The sequence below is a fragment of the Sorex araneus genome, chromosome 3, assembly GCF_027595985.1.
Source record: "Sorex araneus isolate mSorAra2 chromosome 3, mSorAra2.pri, whole genome shotgun sequence".
Classification (NCBI taxonomy): Eukaryota; Metazoa; Chordata; class Mammalia; order Eulipotyphla; family Soricidae; genus Sorex; species Sorex araneus.
This window is the reverse complement of record NC_073304.1, coordinates 39,951,536-39,977,923: the sequence shown is the minus strand read 5'-3', so window position 1 is coordinate 39,977,923 and position 26,388 is coordinate 39,951,536. Positions and strand designations below refer to the sequence as shown.

The 26,388-nt window shown below is 38.2% G+C and overlaps 1 protein-coding gene across 1 annotated transcript in view; it reads left to right on the top strand.

The window, feature by feature from the left end:
* PCNX4 (pecanex 4) overlaps window positions 1–25,604 on the top strand; it is a 37,162-nt gene extending 11,558 nt beyond the window's left edge. The window contains exons 3-11 of the mRNA XM_004612385.2: window positions 2,741–2,920; window positions 3,010–3,524; window positions 3,707–3,807; window positions 4,291–4,410; window positions 8,945–9,305; window positions 13,205–13,308; window positions 17,790–18,817; window positions 19,539–19,725; window positions 23,898–25,604. Of these exons, the coding sequence (XP_004612442.2) occupies window positions 2,741–2,920; window positions 3,010–3,524; window positions 3,707–3,807; window positions 4,291–4,410; window positions 8,945–9,305; window positions 13,205–13,308; window positions 17,790–18,817; window positions 19,539–19,725; window positions 23,898–24,149 (2,848 nt within the window). The 3' untranslated portion in view covers window positions 24,150–25,604. The remainder of the gene's footprint in view (window positions 1–2,740; window positions 2,921–3,009; window positions 3,525–3,706; window positions 3,808–4,290; window positions 4,411–8,944; window positions 9,306–13,204; window positions 13,309–17,789; window positions 18,818–19,538; window positions 19,726–23,897) is intronic.
* The last annotated feature ends 784 nt before the right edge of the window (window positions 25,605–26,388 follow it).

Genomic DNA, 26,388 nt, shown 5'->3' with positions numbered 1-26,388 from the left:
GTTGCTCATCTATTTGTTCGAGCGGGCACCAGTAACATCTCTCATTGAGAGACTTATTGTTACTGTTTTTGGCATATCCAGTACGCACGGGTAGCTTCTCAGGCTCTGCTGAGTGGACTCGATACTCTCGGTAGCTTGCCGGGCTCTCCGAGAGGAGCGGAGGAATCGAACACAGGTCGGCCACGTGAAAGGCGAATGCCGAACCGCTGTGCTATTGCTCCAGCCCCAGTCTAACTATAATAAATCAAAAATAATAAATAAAAAAGTGTCCTGCTCTCCTCTCCTATATGAATTAGATCTGTGCTGTTGATATGAATATTATATGAAACAAATATTCCTTTAATTATATATTTTATAAGTATATAATTTTCTATTTAATTATGTGATTGTTCAGTTAGCCATATTTTAAAATGAAAAGGTAAGGGACTGGGAGATAATTGAAAGGATTGGAGCATATCTTTGGCATGCTGAATCTCCAGGCTCATTTCTTGGCACTTCATTTTCCCCTGAATGTGGCTGGGATGACCCAGGCCTGAGGGGTGGCACCCCCTGGCCTGAACATTGAGCTATCCTTAATGAGCTTAGTATTTCTGGAAGTGGTCCTTGAGCTCCCTGAAAACTCCTTGGGAAATCTAAGAAAAATGAAAGATAAGCTTAATTTTAAAAATAAAATTCACTTACTCCAGCGTATCCAAAGAAGAACTGGTTAGAGAGATAATACAGCAGGTAGGGCACTTGACTTGCATGTGGTCAACCCAGGTTTGATTCCTGACATCCATTATACTTTCCTGAACAGTCAGGAGTAATCCCTGAGTCCTTAGCCAGAAATACCCCCTGAACATTTCTGGGTAGGGCACAAAAACAAAAAAAGAAAGGGATAAAAAATGTTTTTAATTATAATTTTGCTAGATTCTTTCCTAAGGTATATTAGCTCATTTAATCTTCCCATTTACATTGTGATGTAACAGTATGCAGTACAGAACGAATATTACAGCCAATAAATAATCTATAAGGTTGACTTCAGGATTCATATTAGTACCTACTCTGTTCTATAATTCTGTAGTATTTTATATGTCATGATATTTTAAAATATCTTAGCAAAAAAGTGGTGTCGGGGGGGTTGGGCAGTGGGAGATGCAGGGGTCCCGTATTGGCAGTGCTTAGAGTTTACTCCTGGTTCTGCAGTCAGAATCACTCCAGGTGGGATTTGGGGGACCATATGAGGTGCCAGGAATTGAACCCAGGTCAGCTGTGTGTAAAGCAAGTGCCTTACTTACTGTACTAACACTGGTGGGTTTTTAAGAAACTGAACAAATCTGCTTGTTTTCCTTAAAACTTCCTATGGCTTTGTGTGTGTGGTCTGGTTTTCCTTTTTGTTACTTTAGAATTTGTTCAACATGGGATGAATTTTGTTTGAAAACTATACTATCAGACATACTTTTCCTCTGATTTAGCATCACACTGTTAACCGTTGTGCTTATTAATTCTCCGCTTATAAAACTTGAAGGGCATGCATTATGAGACAGCACAGTTGCTGTTTTTAGGTTGGTGTAACACAAACATTTTGCCATATCCATCTGCTTCTGAGCTGTCAAGTGGATAATTATTACAGAAATTGCCTTTTCCTTGACTTTGATTCCTAGTAGCCCAGGTATTTCAGTTGTGCTTTGAGATTTGAGACGAAATTTTCTCTTTTGAAAGTTAGCCAAATACTCTTAATTGGTTTTCAGATTAGTCTCATTGCAAAAAGTAGCAACATACTGATAATGTTTATTCTAATGTGCTTTAAAGTTTTTATTAAATATTTTGAAATGACCCAACAATGTTATATATTAATAAGTGTGATTCCAAGAACCAGTTTCTGTCTTTAATTTTATGAGATTGTATTATGTAGTTTATGTTTTCAAATCCATGCACTATCTGTACAAAATAAGTCAGTATTGTAAATACTAGTTAAATTCCCAGGCTAACCAGCAGAAACACATTGTAACCTCATGTTGCTGATCTGGTATCAATTATATTGAATTTAAGTTCTGGGATTTAGAGCAAGATATTACAGGAGAGTGTAGGAGAAAGAGTTTTTCTTCGCTAACTGAAATAACATGAATGACAGTAAGCTTTGATGTTTACAGAGTTACTTGTAATTCTTTATTTAAACATTTTACACTCAGTGGAGACTCACTGATAGAATTTTAACTGCCAGGGACCCAAGAGATAACTCAGCGGACTGAAGAGCTATACATGCATGCTATGCATGCAGTGGGCCAATCCCTTGGATAGCCCCCAGGTACAAGCCAAAAGTAACCTTTAAGCACTGCCAGGTGTCACCTCCCCACTAAAAGAAGTTGTTTAGCTATCATAATTTAGACATATTCAGGGGAAAATTTTCCATGAATGTGAATTTGTTCAGTTACACAAATCTCTAAATTCAATTTTATTCAATAAGGTAATTTCTTCATTCCTTCCACATTTGAATCTACATATTCTTTAAATCCTAAGTTATTATATAATGAGGCAGGGGTAGTTGCTTGTATGGGGGGAAGACATAGTGACAATTTAAATCAATAACTTAGGATTTTTTTTTTTTTTTTGCATGCTGGAACTAGTAGCTTTCTATCAGCGTCCTGTATTGGGATAAGAGTAATGTGGGATTGGGTGATTGTGATGTTTTTCCTGGAATATGAGCCTCTTGTATATATTATTTTGTATGATAAAAACATTTTCTTTTTTTTTCTTACAGGTTTATGGTAAATGTAACAGCTCTAGAACAAACTAATCAGATTTTACACATCTTGTTTATATTTTTACCCTTTCTTTGGGCACTTGGGACTCTGCCCCCACCCGATGCACTTTTCTTATGGGCAATGGAACAGGTTTTAGAGTTTGTTCTTGGAGGCTCACCAGTGTCAACGCACCTACGGTATTATTTTAAATATGTTATATGTAACTTCTTCAAGCACTTCTTTTTTTTCCTTTTCAAGCAAATGTTTTTCCTTTCCTTTCTTGCAGACTGTTAGTAATGTTCATCACTTCTGCTGGAACAGCTGTAACATCATATTTTATTCCCAGCACTATTGGAGTGGTTCTGTTCTTGACTGGACTTGGATTCTTACTGAGCCTTAACCTAAGTGAGATGATTTTTGTCTTCAAACGGAGTGTGACCAGATACAGAGCGGGAACCAAAGTTAAGACTTTACCCAGTGATCCAGAAACACAGTTTACATGGAAGGAGTGCCTTTTCTACATCACTATGTTAGTCTTGGCTCTCACAGAAGCTAGTTTGCTGCATTACTTTGCTGGTTTCTCACAGACTTCAAGAAGCTGTCCTCAGGCAATTGTTAGCTACATTTTAATGACATTACTTGTAGCACTGTGGATACTTAGAGAAATTCAGAGTATCTATATTTTTGGAGTTTTCCGAAACCCTTTCTTTCCAAAGGATGTGCAAACTGTGACTTTACTCTTAGAGAAACAAAAAAGACTCATGAAGATTGCTGTTGTCAGACGGATTTTGCTAAATTTAGGTAAGAAGATAATCCCTACTACCCTAGATATCTAGAAGTATACAAAAAGATTATGGATTTCCTACACTTGTTAATATTGCATGTATATTGATTAAATGTGCTAATAAAAGACAAATACTAGCTAAAATTTTAAAAAGGGATGCTTTGCCTTTGTTAAATGTCCTTTTTTGTTGTCTTTTTAGTGTCACCTTTTGCTATGATGGCATTTCTTTCATTGGACAGTGCCTTACACAAGGTCCACTCAGTATCCGTCTCCATTGGATTTACCAGAGCTTTTAGAATGGTAATCTTAAAATCACTGTCATTGTCATCCCGTTGCTCATCGATTTGCTCAATCATCATCAGTAACATCTCCATGTGAGACTTGTTACTGTTTTTGGCATGTCGAATACACCACAGGTAGCTTGCCAGGCTCTGCCATGCGGGCAGGATACTCTCGGTAGCTTGACGGGCTCTCCGAGAGGGACGGAGGAATCAGACCCGGGTTTGCCGAGTATAAGGCATAATGCCCTACCCTCTGCCACGGGTAGCTTGCCAGGCTCTGCCATGCGGGCAGGATACTCTCGATAGCTTGACGGGCTCTCCGAGAGGGACGGAGGAATCAGACCCTGGTTGGCCGTGTATAAGGCATAACACCCTACCCTCTGTGCTATCGCTCCAGCCCAATCTTAAATAAAATAGTTTTATTCAATTTGTAGGTTTAATTGTGATTTTTAACTGTTCAAATTAACACATTCTAGTAAAATGGATAATTTGTGTACTGCAGGTATGGCAGAATACAGAAAATGCTTTGTTGGAAATAGTCATTGTATCAGCAGTTCGCATGATTTCCAGTGCTGACATATGGTGGAATAGAAGCTTGGATACAGGAATCAGACTCTTACTGGTAAAAAACAAAAAAATATATATGTATCGGAATTTTTTTTTTTTTTTTTTTTTGGTGGTGGTGATGGAGGTTTGGTTCCACACCAAGTAGTACTTGGGGGTTATTCTTGGTTATACTGAGAGATTGCACCTAACTGGTCTGCTGCATGCAAGGAAAGCTTTAACCGTCTTTTAATCAGGACCACTATCTTCCTGGCCCTGATAAAGAGATCTTTTAACTTCTTTATTAAAATAAATTTTGTATCATAGTGTTTATCCACTGAAATTATACAGTGGAGTGATAGGCATTCAGAATGTTACAACAACAACATAATTTAATTTTAGAATATTTTCAGTATCCTAAAAGGAAACCTCATACACATTAGTTATTCCCCATTCCACTTTCCATCCTTCCTGGTTCTCATTCTAACCCCAGCAACCATTTATCTACTTTCCATCTCTATAGAATTTTCCTGTTCTAAACATTTTACAAGAATGATAGACACTATCACTGTATCACTGTTGTCCCATTGCTCATCAGTTTGCTCAAGCAGGCGCCAGTAACATCTGTTGCATTCAGGGGAATGAGACCCCTTATTGTTACTTTGAAAAAAAAAAAAGGGGTTTTAGTTTTGATGTATTTTAAATATATTTTTTTCTATTTTTAGTATCATGTTATAAACATTACCCTACTGAGATCATAAAAAGTTGATAACTGTCCCAGCCGTGTCCCACAGTGATGCCTGAATGCAAAGCCAGGAAATAAGTCTTGAGCACCTTCAGGTGTAGCACAAAACAAACCAATTTTAAAATGACTAAGTGTTATTCTAAAAGTTTCGTAATCTTTAGTTCTGCTTAATTTCAAAGTATGTGATCTACTTTGAGGTAACTTTTGTCTTGTATATGGTATAAGGTTCAGGTCCAAGGCCATTCTTTTGTGGGTAATGTGAAACTCCCCTGGCAGCATTTATTGAAAAAAAATATTCTTATCACCTTTCTTTTGACACCTTAGTCAAAAAACAAATAACAAATGTGAGACTTTATTTCTGGGCTTTCAGTTCTTTTGCATTCATCTGTATTTCATATGCCAGTACCACACTGACTTGATCACGATGACTGTAGAATAGGTTTTAAAATTAGGAAATGTGAATCCTCCAGATTTGTTCTGGTCCCCTTGCGTTGGTTTCAGGTATTTGATTTTGTCAAATGGTTTTTCTCTATAAAGATGGTGATGCTATTTTGGTTCATTAATTGTTTAGCATGGTAAATATACTGATTTTTGTTGCTAAATCAACCATGCCATTTATAGAACAAATCCTAGTTGGTCATGGTGTATATATGTGTGTATATGTATGTGTTCAGAATTTTGTTGACTGGTACTTTGTTGAAAATGGTGTGTGTGTCACACACATTTTCTTCTTTTTCTCATGTCGTTTTCAGGTTTAGATATCAGAGTTGGCACTTACCTCCCCCTCCCCCCCCCCACTTCCCAAAAGAATGAGTTAGGAATATTCTGTACTCTTCTGTTTTCTAGAGGAATTGGTCAGAATTTTGTGTTAATTATTCTCAGATGTTTTGTAGTATTCAGCATGCATCAAATAAAATTTATAGTATATAGTATTTTTGTATGAAAACCAAGGCCAGAGATAGAGACAGGTCTTGCATGCAGCCAACCCACGTTCAATCCCCAGCACCACATATGACCCTCCAAGTACAACCAGACATGTAAGTCATGAGTACTACCAGTTTGGGACCTAAAACAAAATCAAAATAACCAGTATGAAAATCATTTTAACCTCAGCTTTTCTCTGTAATTTCCAGATTTCTAATTCAGTTTCCTTACATATTATAAGTCTGTTTAGATTTTCTATTTTTTACTCAGTTTTAGTGATTTAAATTTCTTAGGAACTCGTCAGTTTCAACTACATGATCTAATATTGGTACATAGTTCATAGTACTTTTACAAACGTTTTACATTTTTTTTCTGGAGACTGACTATAATGTTATCTCTTTTATTACTGATCTTTGTAACTTGAATCATTTTTCCTATTTCTGTTCTCCATTTTACTAATTTCTGTTTTGATGTTTTTCCTTTCTTTACTTGAGGTTTAGATTATTAATTGTTTCTGCTCTCTGTAGTTTTCTGGAGTGGAAAATTTACATTATTGAAGATCTTCCTTTTTTATTTTTATTTGTTTTTATTGAATCATCATGAAAACAGTTACAAAGCTTTCAGGATTAAGTCTCAGTCATACAGTGATCCGACACACATCCCTTCACCAGTGCACATGTTCCACCACCAAGAACCCCAGTATATCACCCTCCCACTCCCCACCCTGCCTGTGTGGCAGATGATTTTCACTTTACTCTCTTTACTTTGATTACGTTCAGTTTTTGACAGAAAACCCACTATTATTTGGAATTTTTCCCCCAACAGTCAGATCTGCCAAAAAGGCATCGTTAGATCATTTGTTTTCTATTGCTGATAATGAAGAACATATGATGTTGCACGGCCGCTTTTGCGGCCATGCAGTTTTGGAATTCTGGTATTTTAGTAATTAAGTCCAGAGGTATTTCTGCCAGCTGCCACTGCATTCTGAGATTGGTTTGTGTGCCTCTGGGATCATCGCCACTCAGGGGTGGAGGAGCCTTTCCTCAGCAGTTTTTTATATATCAGGAAAGGACGCGCAGCCGCTTACAGCTGTGCAGTTTGGAGAAATATTTCAGGCCCCCACATACTGGAGCCATGTTAGTAGAAGCTCAGTGTCACTGGGATTCCGTCTAGGGAAGGCGGGGACTCTGCACCTTCTCTTGTCTGGGGCACCCCAGAGTGTTGTTGGCCCAGTCTGGGGTCCGGAGCATTCTCCGGCTTGCGGTGCCCGCTGGCCAGGATTCTTCACTCGATCTTCCTTGTTTTTTAATACAGGTTTTTTGGCTAAAAATTCCCTCTGAGCATTTTTTATCTATATTGCAAATTTTGGGGTTTTTTGGTTTGTTTTAAACCTAGTAAAGCATTATTTTATTTCAAGCTGTGATTTTTTTCCCTTATAGTTATATACATGGAATGCAGGTTTGAAACATGAGTCCTTTTATGAGGGGGCCAAGGGAAGAATCCCAAGCAGTGCTCGGGAGACACAAGGGCCCTACCCCAATTCTTGGCTAACATGGCCAGCCGTTGACACTAAGGCTCAAGGATGTGATACATGGGGCTAAAGCAGTAGTGCAGGGAGTCAGGCATTACTCAGAGCCATCTTGGGTTTGATCCCCAGCACCCTATGCTATTCCCCAAAGCACTTTTAGGAGTGATCCTGAGTGCAGAGCCAGGAGTAAGCCCTGAGCACTGCCAGGTATGGACCCAGAACAAAAACAAGCAAAAACAAGGATTCGATATGCTTAGATCCTATGATCCCAGGGATACTGAGATATGCTTTTGTTTGGTTCACCTCAAAATATTTTCTTACTTATCTTGTCATATCTTTTTTAGTTTTATTTTTTGATTTTTTTATTATTTCAAATAAAATTAATAAAATTTTTTTAAACACACAGTGTTACTTCACCACACAACTACCACCACCACATCCACTGCGGACCTTGGGTCTTGTCTCATCCTGCCTCAAATCCACATAACCTTCCCTGAACTCCCTAGTCCTCACTTGGCAGCCTCGATTCCCTGGGAAAAGGCTCAAAGTTTGTTTCATTGACCATTGTCTAGGAATATGTCTTTTAATCGATTTACATATTTCTCCATATGGTTAATTTTGCTTTGGATGACTTTGTATAACTTTATGAACATTACGTGATATATGAGGTTTGCCTTACAGTATGATTTTTGTTTCTTTATAAGATGTCCTGTAAAATTAGAATAAATTATGGATAGTTGTTTAACTAGTTACCACTCTGACTCTTATGATTTAACAGACATGTAATGCAGAAGTTAGTCAACCACAAAATATAGGTTGCAGTGTTGGGTCTCTTTGATTTTACTTTTATTAAAGACTGAAACCCTTAAAAAAGAAAAAGGCATCATGTGGCTGGAGGCATAGTTATAGCGAGTAGGGTGTTTGCCTTACACATGTTGGTCTGGGTTTGATCCCCAGCGCCTCATTTTGTCAACTGAGCATCACCTCCAGGAGTGATTCTTGAGCATTACCCAGAGTGATCCCTGAGCACCACTAAGTATGGCTCAAACCTGCCCCCCCCACCAAAAAAAAAAGCATCTTATTTATTGTGAGGTTGAGGAAAATCATAACAAGATCTCACATGTAAGAGCCATTTCCTCAAAAACACTAGGTTAAAATTACAGTTTGCCATATATGACCCTGAAAATTCATGAAGTTTTTTTGTTTTGTTTTTGTTTTTTGCTTTTGGGGTCACTTCCAGCGATTCTCAGGGGTTACTCCTGGCTCTTCACTCAGGAATTATTCCTGGAGGTACTTGGGGGACCATATGGGATGCCGGGGATCGAACCCGGGTCGGCGACATGCAAGGCAAATGCCCTAGCTGCTCCGGCCCCTCATGAAGTTTTTAAGAATAAACTAATTTTCATATCTCTGCAGGTTGGTATCACTCGTGATCGTCTGATTCAGTTCATCTCTAAATTGCAGTTTGCTGTGACTGTACTTGTGGCATCGTGGACAGAGAAAAAACGTCGAAAATCAACCACTACTTTATGTATACTCAACATTGTCTTCTCTCCTTTTGTGTTGGTCTTAATAGCTTTCTCTACGCTACTCTCTTCTCCCCTGCTACCCCTCTTTACACTTCCTTTGTTCCTGGTGGGGTTTCCCCGACCAATTCAGAGTTGGCCAGGAGTAGTGGGTGCCTCTGCCTGCATGTGTGCAGATACAGTGTACTATTACCAGATGGTTCCAAGTTTGATCACTGCACTGCAGTCTGCAATGACAGCTGGAAGTTTAGGTAAGTAAATGAGTTGTGCTAACAAAAAAAAAAACACTAATATTTTTATAGTAAAGGAAAAAACTAAAAACACAGAAAAGGCCAGAGAAATAGTATAGCCAGTATGATGCTTGCCCTGCATGTGGCCAACCTGGGTTTGATACCTGGCACCCTTATGATCCCCTGCACCTTTGTGATCCCCTAAGTACAGAGCCAGGAATATGCCCTGAGTACAGCAAGCTGTGGCCCCAAAACAAACACCCAGCCACCACCAGAAATACTCTTGATCCTGCTATTAAACAGATTCTAATGCTTTGATATTAAGTAGAATGACTCTATGTGAAATGAAAATATGACAGAAAGATTTCATTAAGATCTTTGACAGTTTTTCTCCCTTATACTTGCTTTTGTTGTAATGATCAGGTGTCCACACTCTTGGTTGTGCTCACCAGGGGTCACATGCTTAGTTGAGAGGCCACAACACTGGTTGCAGTACTCACACACTTTAGTTGTGCTCATGGGAGTTTGCACACTTGTTTGTGATGCTCACACTTTGTGTTGTGTTGCTTCTCAGGAGTTTCCCCCTTTTCCCAAAGTGCTTGCATACATCTGTTTGCAACATAGCAGAGATTGCACTTCTTGAGTTGTGCTACCGGGATTGTACTCATCATGTGGGGCAGTGCTAGGGATAGCATCTACATCCTCACCTGCCAGACAGGCATTCTACCACTGAGCTATACCCCAGCGCCCTGATTGGACAGATTCTCTTTACCTTTTTTTTTTTTTTTTTTTTTAACAGTGCTGAGGATTAAACCTAGGGCCTTATACATGCAGGCATTTATTCTACCATTGAGCTTCATCCCTGGCCTGATGATTTGACAGTTCCCCAAAACACATTTCCTTCCAGTGGACTGGAACATGCACACTTTAGGAGTCCTGCCTGGGCTCTCTCCCCAGTACCACTGTCAGGAGTCACCCCCAAACACTGAGGTATGAGTGGGCTTTATTTTTTTCTTTTTTGGTCATACCTGGTGATGCTCAGGGGTTACTCCTGGCTTTGCACTCAGGAATTAGTCCTGTTGGTGCTCAGGGGACCATATGGGATGCTGGGAATCGAACCCAGGTCCGCCACATGTAGGGCAAACACCCTACCTCCTATGCCCCGGTATGAGTGGCCTTTAGCACCACTAGGTATGGCTCCAAAACAAACACCATTTGCTTGAATAAAATTGGGATATAATCCTACCATTGAAACACAAAAACATCTTATTTCCCTGAATTTCTATGAATCTACGAATTCTAATCAAATAAATATAGTAACTTAAGTTCATCATAATTTGTTTCTACGTGATATCAAGAGTTTAGGAGAATTTGCTTATGTCTTATTCAGTGATTTAAACAATGTGATGGGGAGATGGCACAAAATGTGGTTAGTGGACAGTAACCTACCAAAATGAAATACTATGCAAATACGAACAAGAACATTTCATTTTGATTAGGAGTAAACTAAATTTAAGACTTTATTTTACAGTAACAAGAATCAACTATATCGTACTACTTAGATTGTTTTAGAAAAGGTATAAGGTAGGGCCAAGAAATAGCATGACAGGTAAGGCGCTTGCCTTGTTCCTGGCCAATCCAGGTTTGACCTCTGGCATCCCATAAGGTCTTCTGAGCCCTTCTACGAGTGATGTCTGAGAGCAGAGCATCAAATATCACCAGGTATGGCCAAAAAACAAATAAGAAAAGGTATAAATTGATGATAAATATATATTGCTTCTTACCATATGCAGTAGCCTCTGAAACTTATTTTACTAATGTCCAGTAACTTCCTGACAAAATAATTACAAGCAGAGTAGCTCTTTATTTTATTTTTGTTCTGCCGGTGATCAAACCCAGGGCTTTATACGTGCAAGGTGTATGCAACATATACTCTACTACGGATCTGTGTGCCTGGCCCCTAGAATAGCACTTTAAAATTAAAATTTTAATCAAATAACTTCTGTTGCTAGTTATCTATTACATGAAATAATTCAGGAAAATTTTTATCTTTGTTATATAAGTTTTTTTATGAATAATCATTTTACTTATAGGAAATATTCTACACTTTCAGTACTTTCATCCAGTTCCAAATAAGTTATACATTTTATGCTACTTTTAAAAGTATCTGTGAAGTTAAACTCACATCTAAAATAATAACCTTCAAGATAAGAAATTTTTATTACTCTTTTCATGTACTTTCTAGAATATAATTCATTATATTAGTGAATTTACTTTATTACATAGTGAATTATACTCTAGCAAAAGTATATTTGAAAGAATTTTGTACCCCAAGCACTGCCAGGATTATGTTGGGCCCCTCAGCCCCCAGGCATTGTTTGGCATCCCTCCACTCCTGAAAAAAAATATTTCTTTGTAGGGAGTGGTGAACACAGGGTAACATTTCACATATATATATATATGATGGGAAAAATATTTAAAAATTGACATATAATAGAGTATGGGAACAGAAAATCATATCCTGCTGGAAGGGAATGTATTTTACAGCCACCTTGAGGGTAAACTAATAATCTATAGTAATGATATACAAATCTCATGTCACAGGGATATATGCCCATTGATTCCACATCTAGAAACTCTTTTACGTTTTTAAAGGCCCCCGCACCATTCCCAGGTCTGATGATTCATTAGGAGGATTCAGGGACATGGCATATGGTGCTACTCATAGCTAAGATACATAGATATATAGATAGGGATTATAGGGAATGGATGCTGAACAGTGAAATATCACATGGGCACAGGTACAATCTTTGAGGTATCTGCTCCCAGTGAAGTCACAGAGGATGTACAGACTCCCTAGAAACACATTATGACCATATAATGTTGACTATCAGGAAAGCTTGCAGCTCACAGTCTGAAACTTGATGTAGGCTGGTCATGCAGGCACCCACTGCCTAGCATGTACTAAAATTTCATACTCCCTGAGGAAAGCAGCTATTCAGTAGAAACGGAATTTGTATAAAGTTTAGGTAAATAGCTCTTCATCAGTTAAGGTGATGCAAATTCTCCTGAAGTACTAATTTTCAGACATTGATCAAAGACCAACTATGTAAGCAGGTCTTTCAAAGAATAACAGGTCAGTCTTGCTATATTAACTCTGTTCTGCATATCATGTTGTAGAAGACAGCTCATACAAAGATAGTTTCTGTGGTATTATTTATAATAGCAAAAGATTAAAAGCACCTTTTAATCAGAGAAATATAAGAGGCTTGCTTTGTATGTGGCTGACCGAGATTGAATTCTGAGTACCACTGGGTGTGACCCATACACCACCCTCCCCCCAAATTGAGGGATGGTAATGTGAAAATGTAAATTCTTCTGTTTTCATACTGTGAATTCTCGTTATTAGTTATAATGAATGATTGATCTGCTTTTTTTCGTAACCTACATGGACAAATACAGGTATAAAAGTTTTTAAATCCAGTTTTAAAAGTTCATACATTGTGGTAAGGTAGCATTTTATGATTTTAACTCCACAAATCATTTATATAATTATAAATATCCAAAAAGCCTAAAATTATTAACATAGTTAACTTTTTAATATATTTAATACTTTTTCTAATACATTCTACATATATTTAGTATTTGTATGGCAGATTCTAATTTGTTTTTCTGGATAATAAGCTTTACATTCTTGTGTATTATCAGCTATATTTTTCTCTCTTCTAACTTTTCTTTAAAAAAAAAGCTTAATTGAATGCCTTCTAATGTCCATTGAATAGTTGTTCCTACTTTAGGCATAATGTAAGAGTAGCAGTTATAAATCAGTTCCAAGCTGTATTCTCAATTTTGGAGATTTACATAGCAGAATAAGACACCTTCTAAAAATAATTTACTTTTTTTTTTCTAATTTTTTTTAGGTCTCCTCTTACCTGGGTCTCATTACTTGGGCCGTTTTCAGGATCGTTTAATATGGATAATGGTTCTAGAGCGTGGCTATACTTACTGCTGTATTAACATTAAGGTCAATGTGCATTTAAAACCTCTCTAGTATTTTTATATATTGTGTGTGTAAACTTTTACCTGCACATGAAACAATAGCTTAATTTGAAATAATATACTTTTAGCTACTTGTAAACTAGAAGTTTACATGTATACTTTTAGATTTTGGTATAAATCTCTTCCTGTTCATTTTTTTTTTTTTGGTCTTTTTGGGTAATACCCTCCAGCGATGCTCAGGGGTTACTGTTGGCTGTGCACTCAGGAATTACTCCTGGCGGTGCTCAGGGGACCATATGGGATGCCCATGATTGAACCCCAGTTGGCCACCTGCAAGGCAAACACCTGCAAGGCAAACACTGTGCCCGCTGTATTATTACTCCGGCTCTTCCTGTTCTTTTTATCGGTATCTGAGAATCTTAAAAGCATGACTCAGTAGTATTTTTCAAGTGGCCAGAGAGATGGTTCAAGAGTTAAGGCTCTTGACTCGCAAGCAGCCAACCCTAGATGGATCCACAGCACAGCATATGGTCCCCCAAGTACAGCCAGGAGTGTTCCTGAATGCCATGGGTGTTGTCCCTCGGTCTTCTTAACTCCAATATAAGTGTACTCAACTTAATTTAAAAAAAAAAACAACTTCTGTTGTCCTACTTCCCCAGTCTGCAGCCCTTTTTTCTCTCCTTTGTAGAGTAAAATACCTTATTAGAGTTGCTTATACTTTGTATGTCCAATTATATTTCACTCATACTCTCTTTAATTCTTCTGGAAATTATTAATTACTCCACCAAAACTGCACTTGTCTCCCATTGCTGTCACATTGCTAATCCAGTGATCAGCTCCCAGAACTGGTTTTACTTTTTCTGTCATCAGCTTTTGTCACAATTTGGTACGTCTCTTCACTGATCTCATTAATTTATTCTAATCTGTCTCCTTTGATGGTTTCTTCTCTTGACCTCTGCACTAGACACTAGCATGCCTCAGTGGCCTTGGTGACAGCAGTCCTTAGTGAGAACTCTTTCTGCTTGTTCAGTCCCAAAATGAGTTATGAAGTCCTGTTCTACCTTTTCACCCTATTCTGTATCCCCCACTTATGATCACCCTGCTTCTCTACCATTTCAGCTCTTTCCTGCCTGATTTCAAGTCTCCTAATGGGTCTCTCTTTTCTCTGTCCCCCTGACAATCTAATCTCAAGCAGCGATCTTTATTTTCTAAGAGAGTTCTGTCATTTCTCTAAACAATGGAAATTCTTCTTTTCCTTTTCTTTCATTCGGATTAAACGCTAAAGGTCCTAATACCTACTAACAATTCACTTTACTCCAGCCTCCTGACTGTTCCCTTTTGGAGCATTCTCCCAATGTAACTAACTTTCTCACCATCTTCAAACCTTAAATGCTCACATTGCACTTCCATCCCTGTACCAGTGCTCACAGTCCTCTCTCTAGCATTATTTTGCCTTTATTTTCATAACATAATTTTCAACAAGCTAATTTATTCTTCAGTTGATTACCTGTAATCTAATCTCTAATGTAAATGTTACAGTGGCAGGGCTTTCTTTTTTACTTGATAGATATATCTTAAGCCCCTGAAATAGTACCTGACAATAAATACATGTTGAATGAATAGTTAATGAATTTTTGTCTTTGTACAGATTGAATAAGACTAAACAGCTGTTCCTTTCATTCAGTGGTTCTCAGATTAATGTTAATATCTCTAGAAGTGATTCCTTTTTTTCACTTTTTAAAATAAAAAAAAAAATTTTAATTGAATCACCCTGAGATACACAGCAATAAAGTTATTCATGATTGCGTTTCAATCATAAAATATTCCAGTACCCATCCCTTCACCAGTGTACATTTCCCACTGCCAGTATCTCCAGTGTCTCTCCCACTGACCCCTCCTGCCTCTGTGGTGGGCACTTTCATCTCTCTCCCTCTCTCCTGTCTTCCTTTTCTCCCCTCTTCCTCTCCCTCCCTCCATTTGGGCATTATGGTTTGCAGTACGGCTACTGAAAAGTTATCATGTATATCCCTTTAGACATGGAAATTCTTGGGCCCCTCCCAAGACTTACTGAATCAGGAACTCTGGGGAAGGACCCAGCAAACTGTTTTAACTCACTTTTCTGTGATACCAACGTATTTGTCTACATTTGAGAATTCCTATTCTGTATAACTTGTACAAGTAGGAAAAGGCAAAAAAGGCATGAAAAACACCAAGAATATTCTTTTCTTTTTTTTATCCTTTTGGGTCACACCCGGCAATGCTCAGGGGTTACTCTGGGTTCTGCACTCAGGAATTACTCCTGGCAGTGCTCAGGGGACCATATGGGATGCTGGGAATCGAATCCAGGTCGGCCGCATGCAAGGCAAATGCCCTACCTGCTGTGCTATCACTCTAGCCCTGAGAATATTCTTATTGCTTAGTGTCATTCTTTTTTTTCAATAAGATGGTTTTATAATAAAAAATTATGTGGATTTTTAAATTAGTTTTAATGTTTCATGAAATATGAATAGAATTTTGTTACAGTTTTTTTTTTCAATTTTTTATTTTGAAGGCAGACAAGCTGGTTTAACTGTATCACTGATTAACATTTATATAGTGACTAGAAATTTATAAAACATTTTCATTGCTCTTCAGTCCTCTGTGCTAGAAATTTCAATTTGAAAAAGAGAGAAAGGACTCTGAGAAATTATGGGTGATCTATGCAAGGTTGTGACCTTATCTGTATGTAAAGCCATAAATTCAAAATGGATACTGGTATCACATTCCTGAATCATAATGCAACCTGATAGATTATTAAGGGCCCTGATGATTTTATGAAAACAGAGAAAGGAAAACAGTGACCTGCTACATGATTTTAAAGTAATTCCTTCTAGGGAAATAGACAAAATGCTTAAAATTCATGTAAGGACACTGATAATATTCATTATTACAACATATATTTCTTACATGTGTATAGTATGCCAGCTGCTTTAGGCACTGTGGATATAAAAGCCACTAAAAATGAGCTGCTGAATGTTAATATGACAAACTCAGTCATCAACAACTTTGCAACTGTATATATATCTCATTGTGATTCAACTTTTTAAAAAAATTTTTTTTTAATAAAGAGCTGCTTTTTAAAGTTCACTTTGTGGTTGGAGGAGACAGCATTCAAAGAATGAACTTCTGTTAGCATTTTGAAAAATGGAAAAGGAGAATAAACAAGTCTTTAATAATGCAAACTATGACATCCATGTAGTAGAATAATGCTGTCATAGAAAGTAAGATGGTAAGATACAAAACTACCATAGATATTATGTAACTAATTCTTCCCCCAATGTACCTCATAATTTAAAGGGAGCCTTTAATTAGTGTGAATCAATTCCCACTACAGTCTTCAAAAAAATGTGTTTTTATTCAGTAAAATTGGGGCACAGAGTTTTCCAATTTCTATGATTTCCTGGAAAAGAGCATTTCCCCTACCACCCCCATTGGATATCTCTCTCTCTCTCTTTTTTTTTTTTTTTTTTTTTTTTTGTGGTGCTGGTGATGGAGAGGCTCCTCCCAAGTGGCATGGAAACTTCCAAGGTACCACTCCTGATAATCCGTGTAACTGTCAGGGCCTGATTATAAAGTGTTCAGGCCCCAAGATGTGCTGCTGGTGGGGTCGGCAATACTAAAGATTCCATAGCCACCCACAGCAGGTGTGCTAGTACAACAGGGAGTCTAGTGACTGCAGGGCGGATGCCATATGGCATCTCCCCAGTTTCAATATCTTTTTTTTTTCTGCATCCAACATATATTGACTGCTATTAGATTTGAGTTAAAATTTTTTAGTTAAAAATTGAACCTTTTGGAGGCTGGAGTGATAACACAGCAGGTGAGGCATTTGCCTTGCATGTGGCCAACCCAGGTTCGATTCCCAGCATCCCATATGATTCCCCAAGCACCATCAGGAGTGATTCCTGAGTGCAGAGCCAGGAGTAGCCCCTGAGTTCGCCTTGTGTGACCCAAAAAGAAAAAAAAAAAAATGAACCTTTTGGTTTAGGATAACTTGTAACTGAATGGCATATTAGTGTTGCTGTTAATATGATAATTTTAAAAACATTTATTCTATAAAATATATGGCATATATACTTAATTTTATTTTATAAATATATATAATATAAAAAATTGGCAGCATCAGAGAGGGGAGGGTATGGGCTGAAGAGCTGTTTAAGGCGAACCAGTGCACACAAGGCTTGTGTGCATGCCACTGGCCTGGATTTGATCCCTGCCACCACGTGGGGGTAGTCCATAGCACTGTAGGGCTCTAGTAGTGTTGTATCCACGAGCCCGTGCATTGGACCCAGATAGATCTCAGAGTTACTAGGAGGGCCTCCTCAGCCATTCTGAGCACTTCTTGGGAGACCCCTAAAGTTTGCTTTGCCTTTTTCCTAATTTCATTATTATGATCTATTTACAAGTCTAGTTTGTTCTTGGTGTAATAATGATCATAAACCCAAGTACTTTCAATTTCCTCCTTAGGGGTTAGAATTGCAAGAGACATCTTGTCATACTGCGGAAGCACGAAGAGTTGATGAAGTTTTTGAAGCTGCCTTTGAACAAGAAGAATACACAAGAGTATGTTCCATTAACGAGCACTTTGGAAATGTCTTGACACCCTGTACAGTTTTGCCTGTAAAGATCTATTCTGATGCCAGGAATGTCCTGTCTGGCATCATTGATTCTCAGGACAACTTAAAAGAATTTAAAAGTGACCTTGTTAAAGTGCTTGTATGGATACTTCTTCAGTTCTGCTCCAAAAGGCCCAAGATGCAGGAAATTGTTCACAAAACTGGGAATAAAGGGAAAGGATCTCCAGTCATCCTCCCTGCTTCATCCCGACCTCCATCTCCAGAAGACACTGATAGCTTGAATTCAGAAAATTTGGGTGACTGGTCTGATGATATTTTTGATGATGAGCCAACCAACAAAAGAGAAAACAAAGAAAAATACCAGTTGAAAGGTTTTCCAGTTACAAATTTACCTATTCCGGGATCAGTGGAATCACAGATGGTTGATGATCATTCTATAGGCACAGTTCCTGAAAATAATTTTTATAAAGCAGTTATGTTAGGATACCCTGCTGTTGACAAAGGAAAACAAGAAGACACACCCCATACTCCTGTCACGGAGTTCAGTTGTTCTCATTCACATTTGTTAAAGTTGCCTGAAGAGTGGATGGCGGACTGTTTGCCTAGTTCCAAAATGAGAGAGATGAGCTCACTATTTCCAGAAGACTGGTACCAGTTTGTTTTAAGGCAGTTGAAATGTTTTCCTTCAGAAGAAAATGCCTCAAAAATACTGGAAGAAATTGCAAAGGATAGAGTTTTAAAAGATTTCTACCTTCGCGCAGTAATGACTTGTTACTTTAGTTTATTCGGAATAGATAATATGATTCCTGGTCCTGCTCATATTTTGAGAGTTTACAATGGTGTTTTGCCGTGGTCCGTTGCCTTGGATTGGCTCACAGAAAAGCCAGAACTCTTCCAGCTAGCACTGAAAGCTTTTAGGTAATTAATTTTGATTACTTATGTTGTGATACTGGCAGAAAAATGTTGGTTTGGGTGGAGATGAGGGTGAATGCTTAGAGCCATATCCAGCAGTGCTCAGGGGTTACTTACTTTGAAGCCCCTTGGGAGCCATAGTGTGTTGGGGATTGAACCAGGGTCAGCTGTATGCAGAATAAGCACCCTAACCTCTGTACAGTCCATCGAGGCCCTTTTGATTTTTTTTATAGCATAGAAATTTCTCCTCTATGTATAACTTTAAACAGTTATCACTTTTCTAAAAGTGAACAAAATACTTGATAAGTATTGAGATTACATCAGTAATACACTCATTTGTACTTATTTATATGTTTATGTGTCTGATTTTTCTTCATTTTAACTGTATTATTTCTTCCTAGTGTTTTTATTTGAAATATATATGATCTTATTTCACTGCTTTTAAAAATACTGAACCAGGGGCAGGGAGTATGGTACAACAGGCAGGGCAAGTGATACAACAGCTAGGACACTTACCTGGCACATGGCCTATCTGGATTTGATCCCCAGCATTCTATATGGTCCTCCAGACACTGCCACTAGTAATTACTGAGTGCAGAACCAGGAGTAGCCCCTGAGCGTCCTTGTGCGTAGCTCCCCCAAAAACAAAATAAAATCCTGATCAGATCTATCTCACTTATTTCATTGACTTAAAAATCTAAAATTCTCTACTTCTCCATTTTTTTAGGTATACTCTGAAACTAATGATTGATAAAGCAAGTTTAGGTCCAGTAGAAAACTTTAAAGAGCTGATCAGTTACCTTGAAGAATATGAAAGTGACTGGTACATTGGCTTGGTATCTGATGAAAAATGGAAAGAAGCAGTTTTACAAGAAAAACCATACTTATTTTCTCTGGGATATGATTTTAATATGGTAAGTTTTAAAATAATGTTTTAAAACACTTTTTATGTTAACTTCAAGAACACTAGTTAGTTACAAAGCCTTCATGTTTGAGTTTTGGTCACACAATGATCAAACTCCCATCCCTTCACTAGTGCACATTTTCCACCACCAAAGTCCCCTGTATCCCCTAACACCCTCATCCCAACCCTTCTCCTGCCTGTGTGGCAGACAATTTCCACAATACTCCTTACTTTGATTACATTCAACATTTCAACACCAGTCCCACTATTATTATTTGGAATTTTCCCACCATCACTCAAACCTGCCGAAAAGGCAATGCTAGACAATTTATTTTGTATTGCTTGTTATGAATAGCATATGATGCTCCTGAAATTCTAAAATTTTAATAATTAGGGTCTGGAGAGATCTCTGCAGTGAGCTGCTCAGTTCCAGGATTCTTTTGTGATCATGGTCGTTAAGGGGCTTAAGTAGTAGCCGGCTGGAAGCAGTTGGTGGGCATCATCTCAGAGTCCCATGGGATTGGGGGATCAGTGGGATCGGCTCCTCCCCCATCCTGTGAGGTCCAGTGTTTGCTATTACTGCTCCTGCATACCTGGGCTTCTCAGTGTGTTCTGGAAATGGTGACCACCGGGATTCCTTGGGGGCAAACAGAGGGACAGCACCTGCTCCCGTCTGGAATAGCCTGGTGAAATAGACCTATTGCAGAGTCCGGAGGCATCTGTGAACTGCTTGGTTCTGAGATTCAGTGTGTCTCCAAACTGGTGAGTTTTAACTAGGTGCTAGGGATACATATATCTGTTCAGGTATAGATACAACCATTACAGTCATAAAGCATTATAAATATAGTTTTATGGCTAGCATAGTTCAGTACTTGAAGGACCAGTATATTTATTTTTGCAAAATTAATAACCAATTTAAAACATTGCATAATTGACCTGTAAGAGTCAGATACATTTTGTTTTGTTTTTATTTCGGGGCCACACCCAATGGTCCTTAGGGTTCATTCCTGGCTCTGCATTCAGGAATCACTCCTGGTGAGCTGGAAGGATCATGTGGGATACTAGAGATGAAATTCAGGTCATTTTCAGCCATATGCAAGAAAAGCTTCTTACCCACTGTACTATCTCGCCAGCCCCATACCAAGTAAATTTATTTTAGTATATTTGATTGTATTCTTCTACCCACTTCCAGTGTATTTCTTACCACTTTGGACTTAAAGAAAACTTTTCTACAAGAAAATTATAAGTGGCAAAGGGGTATTGTTGTTGTTGAAATATATATGATCTTTTAAAATTAAAAGACTCCAAAAAGAATAATTTCTTCAATATTTGATATATATTTTTTTTAATTTGGGAACACTCTCTTTTTGCTTGGAGGGTCACTCCCAGTGGTGCTTATGTTAGCAGAGATTAAAGCAGAGTCAGCTGAATGTAAGTTAGGTGCGTTACTATCCCTGTACTATCTCTCTGAACCAGCAATAATGTTTTTAAGTTTTGGATTTTGTTTTAGTTACATTTATAGTGCATCCTGCCCACATGGCAGAGCCTGGCAAGCTCTCTGTGGCATATTTGATATGCCAAATACAGTAACAATGATGGGTCTCATTCCCCTTACACTGAAAGAGCTTCCAATGTGACACTGCTGGAAAGAACGAGTAAAGAAAGGCTGCTAAAATCTCAGGTCTAGGACAAATGGAGACAGTGTTACTGGTGCCTGCTCGAGCAAATTGATGATCAACAGGATGACAGTGATATAGTGTCATAAATTGCACAATATGAAAGCTTATATTGCATGCTGTTGAGGATTTTACATCTGGCATTACCATGTAAGCTACTCCACAAATGTACACCCCAAAGAAGAAAATGATTACTTTTAAAAATAATCATCATCATCATTATTTAAGGGCTAGAGAGATATCTCAGAGGAACATGCTTTATTTGCAGGACTAGAGTTCAATACAGCATGATCCCCCAAGCACTGCCTAGAGTAACCCCAAGAACTGTAAGGAAGTAGCCTCCGAGAACTGCCAGGTGTGGCCCTCAGACAAAAACATAACAAATCAGCAAAACATTTAACCTCTTTGAAATGGTTCTAAGAGTATAGAATGATTTTAACAACAAATGAAGAATAATTCAAGAAAATTGACTAAGACCTTACAAGAAGAGAGATAATACAGGATTTTATCTGCCCTCAACTGTTTTTTAAGGAGAAGCAGAACTACTGCATTTCTCATCTTTTAGCCACCTATTAACAAGGCTAGCTTCTGAGTAGCCGTACTCAAGAATTGGCATTCCCAACTGGAGTGATAGTACAGCAGGTAGGGGATTTGTCTAGCACATTGTCAACTGGGTTGATCCCAGCATCCATATGGTCCTCCAAGTCCCTCTAGGAGTAACCCCTAAGCATAGAGCCAGAAATAACCCCTGAGTATCACTGGGTATGACTCCGAAACTTAAAAAAAAAATGTTGGGAACTCCCTTGAGGCCATCCTGACTCATTGGATTTAGCTTTACATGGGGTGTGATGCCACTATGAATTTGGGGCCCTGATCAGCCTGGCTTACTCGTAAGGTGGAGGCTCCAAAATGACCTGAAGTTGACCCTCTACCAAGCACTTATCTTTTAAAGCAAGTGTTTCAGAGAGAAGTACACCATTGTCTTAAACCCAAATTTAGAGGACAGAATTACTTACTCCCATTCTCTCAACTACATACAAATTGCAATAGTATAATTGAACTGTACCATTTATGAATGTAATATACAACAATAATACTACACGATGGGGGGAGCCATCGAACTGTGTATGATTAGCATTTCTGTATATTATAAGATTTAAGTTAATATAGGGCCAGAGATTGTACAGCAAGTAGGGTGCTTTCCTTGCATGTAGCTGATCCGGATTCAATCCCCAGCATTCCATATGGTTCCCTTAGCACTACCAGCATTGCTAGATGTGCCCCACCTCCCCAAAAAAGAATTAAGTTAACATAAGTTGTAACTAAGAGGAGATATAAATGGTAGGTCCTAGAGTTACCACTTAGGAAACAATTTATTAAGGTAAGCCAATTATTCACAATTGACAAAAAGTAAAAACAACCCAATTTCCATCCACTGGAGAATGAATGAACAAAACCATAGCCATAAAATGAATACCATTCAGTTATAAGAAAGATGAAGTACTTAGGGATACTACAATATGAATGAACCTTGGAAGTGTGCTACATTAAATAAGATAGCCACATAAGAGACCATATTGTGTATGATTCCATTCAGATGAAATCTCTAGACCAGTAAATCTATAGGAATAGAAAGTATGTAGTCATACATGACAGAGATAGTTGGAAATGATCACTCTGGATAAGAGCTGCATGCTGAAAACAGGTAAAGAAACAAACTTGATAACCTCTCAGACCTGTATTGTAAACCATAATGACCCAAAGCGGGGAGAGAGAGAAGCAGAAGGATAGTGCCTGCCATAGAGACAAGCTGGTGGAAGAGTATCAGGAGAGAAACTGAGGACATTGGTGGTGGAAAATGTACATTGGTGGAGGGATAGGTATTGGAATATTGTATGACTGAAACCTGACCATGATCTGCCTTGTAACTTTGTATCTCACAGTGACTCAAGAAAAAATAGTAATAATAATTAAAATTTAAAATTAAAAAAAGGAGGTATGGTAGTAATTGCTTAGGATTCTAAGCTGAAGGATATTTAGTTGATAGCTAAATAAAGTACAGGGTTTTTGAGGTCATGAAAATGTTTTAATATTAAGTGTGATAGTTGCACATATATGAGTAAAAACTGAGTTACATGCATATGTGAGGAAATTTTGTGGAATGTGAATTGTATCTCTAAAGCTGCTTTCAAAAAGAATATTCTGTGATTGTTCACTAATTAGTACTTAAATACTGCTGAGGCCAGATGGGGTGAAGGAATAAAGAAAAATGAAAGAGAAGTAGCTGAGATTTTTGTTGTTCTGATCATTGAATTAAAAGGCTGACAGAAATTATTTTTCTCATGTTTATTCTGAAAGCTGCAAATAGAGCTGATTAGAATTCTGAAAATAAGCAACTCATAATGTACATTTTAATACACTGTCTTCTGTTTGCTAACTACCCATGTAGGTCCTAATCTCTTTTTGTTTATCTTTCTTCCCCCACCTGTTCTCTTGTACTTTAAAGGGAGTCTATACCGGGAGAGTACTTACCCTTCAAGAATTATTGATCCAACTTGGAAAGTTAAATGCTGAAGCTGTTAGAGGTCAGTGGGCCAATCTTTCATGGGAATTGCTTTATGCCACAAATGATGATGAGGAACGTTATAGTATACAAGCTCATCCACTCCTGTTAAGAAACCTTACAGTACAGGCGGCTGATCCTCCCCTGGGATATCCAATTTATTCCTCGAAGCCTCTTCATATACATTTGTATTAGAGACTGCTCTGACTTGTACTATCAAATGATATGAGATTTAATTTTTTTCATTTTAGAAAAATACCAATGTGATTTCTCAGAACTCTCCTCCTCCTCCCACAAGTTTTATGCCTGAAAAAAGCCAACCTCTGTAAACTTAGCTATCTTAATATTTAAAAAAAAAAAAAAAACAACTTTATGTTCAACATAGAGTCAGTAATAGTTGGTCAATATTTGTGCCCTGTGGATTGTGTTTAAGATTTTGTGAATATAAAACATTTATTTAGATAACGAATTTTTAATGCCTTCTTAAATGTGTAATACATGACTTGCCTTTCAGAAGTCAACAATTGTAAATTTTACATGCTTCATATACATATCAGTGTTTTAAAGTAATAATGGAGGCTATTGAAAGTTATATGATGTATATATATATTTATTTAAAATATAATTAAATTTTATAGCATTTTCAAACTGCGCTGTTTCATTTTATTTAAATTGTTTTTTTAATGTCTGTGAGATAGACCATTACAGAGCCGTTCATGATTGGGTTTCAGTCATACAATGATGCAGCACCCATCTGTCCACCAGTCTACATTTCCCACCATCAGTGTCCCCATTTCCCTCCCACCATCCCCCAACACCCCACCCCTACCCCCAGAGACACTTTTTGTGCTGTTTTAACAACTAACAGTTTGAATGTTTTCTTGAAACCTTTTCCTATACTTTAATTTAGAAACCCTGAAAACCTTTAATAAAATTTCTTCAGTAACGTATTTTTCTCTCCTTCCCAGTTATCCGTTTGGTATATGTGAAAGGAATGGGGTCATCCCATTCACCACTGGAAATCCTGAGTGTTCAAGAATTAGCAGCTTTAGAGTAATTTGAGTTAGAGGCATAGATTGTCAACTGGATATTCTGCTTTGGAGAAGAGTTCTTTTTTATATTTATTTTTAGGGGAGGGAGAGTGTGGGCCACACCCAGCTTGGGCTATTCCTGGCTCACTGTGCAGGAGGGAATGCTGGTGGTACTAGGAGACCAAATGCAATGCCAGGGTTGAACCATGGTCGGCCATATTGCATGGTAAGTGCCTTTTTCCTGAAATGCAAGTAATCTCTCTGGCCCTAAGACAGAATTTTAACAGAGAAAACTAGCAATATAATACATGAGATAATAAAATGGAGGGAAGTAGGGTGAAATTAGAAAGAGAATGATTCCTGAGAAAAATTGCTGAGAATGGGCCTGTTATGTGAAGATGATACTCTGTTGTCTTCTGATAAATGTGAAAATAATATTATGGTATTATCTTCCACATATCATGCTATTGCCAACCCCTTTGTCTTACCATCTTATATGTCTTAAACCCAGTGCAGAGCACTCACCTGTCCCCCTAACTGAGGTTTTTTCACCTTTCCCAAACATCCTACATAAGGATATCCCATGTCCCAGCTTCCATTTCTTCCCTTCATATTCCCTTTTTTTCACAACCTCTCCTTCCCCTTCCCTTTCTTTACCTTTCAATTCCCTCCCCTCCCCTCTTTTTCCTTCCTCTTCCTTTCCTTCCCCTTTCCCCTTTTCCTCCTGATCCCTTCTCTCCCCTCCTTTTCCATTTTCCTTCCTTCCCTTCCCTTCCCTTCCCTTCCCTTTCCTTTCCTTTCCTTTCCTTTCCTTTCCATTCCTTTCCTTTCCTTTCCTTTCCCTTTCCTTCCTTCCCTTCCTTTCCCTTCCCTTCTCTTCCTTTTCCTTCCCTTCCTTTCCCTTCCCTTTCCTTTCCTTTCCTTCCCTCTTATCTCCCCTCCTCTTCCCTACCCTTTTCTTCTCTTCCTTTCCCTTCTCTTCCCTTCCTCCTTCCCTTCCCTACTTTTTCCTTTCCCCTTCCCTTATTTTCTCTCCCCTTCCCCCCTTTCCCTTCCTTCCCTTTCCCTTCTCCCTTCTTTTCCCTTCCTCTTCCCTTTTTCTCTGATTCTCTTTCCCCTTCCTCTTCCCTTTCTCTTTTCCCTGACTTTTCCTTTCCCTGTGCCTTCCTCTTGTCCTTCTGCTCTGTCCTTCCGTTTCTTTCCTTTAAGTTTCCACTGAATTTGGACATCTTATCTCCATTCCTTCGCTTTTAGCTTAACTGCCTGAAGACAAGAACTTGAATATGCTAGAACATTTTTGGTGAGCCAACCAGGTCTCTCTTATCTTGGTCACCTACCAAGGTAAGTTGGTGGGATTCAGTCTGTCTCTTGTCTGTGTCTGTGTTTCTGTCTCTCTGTTTTCC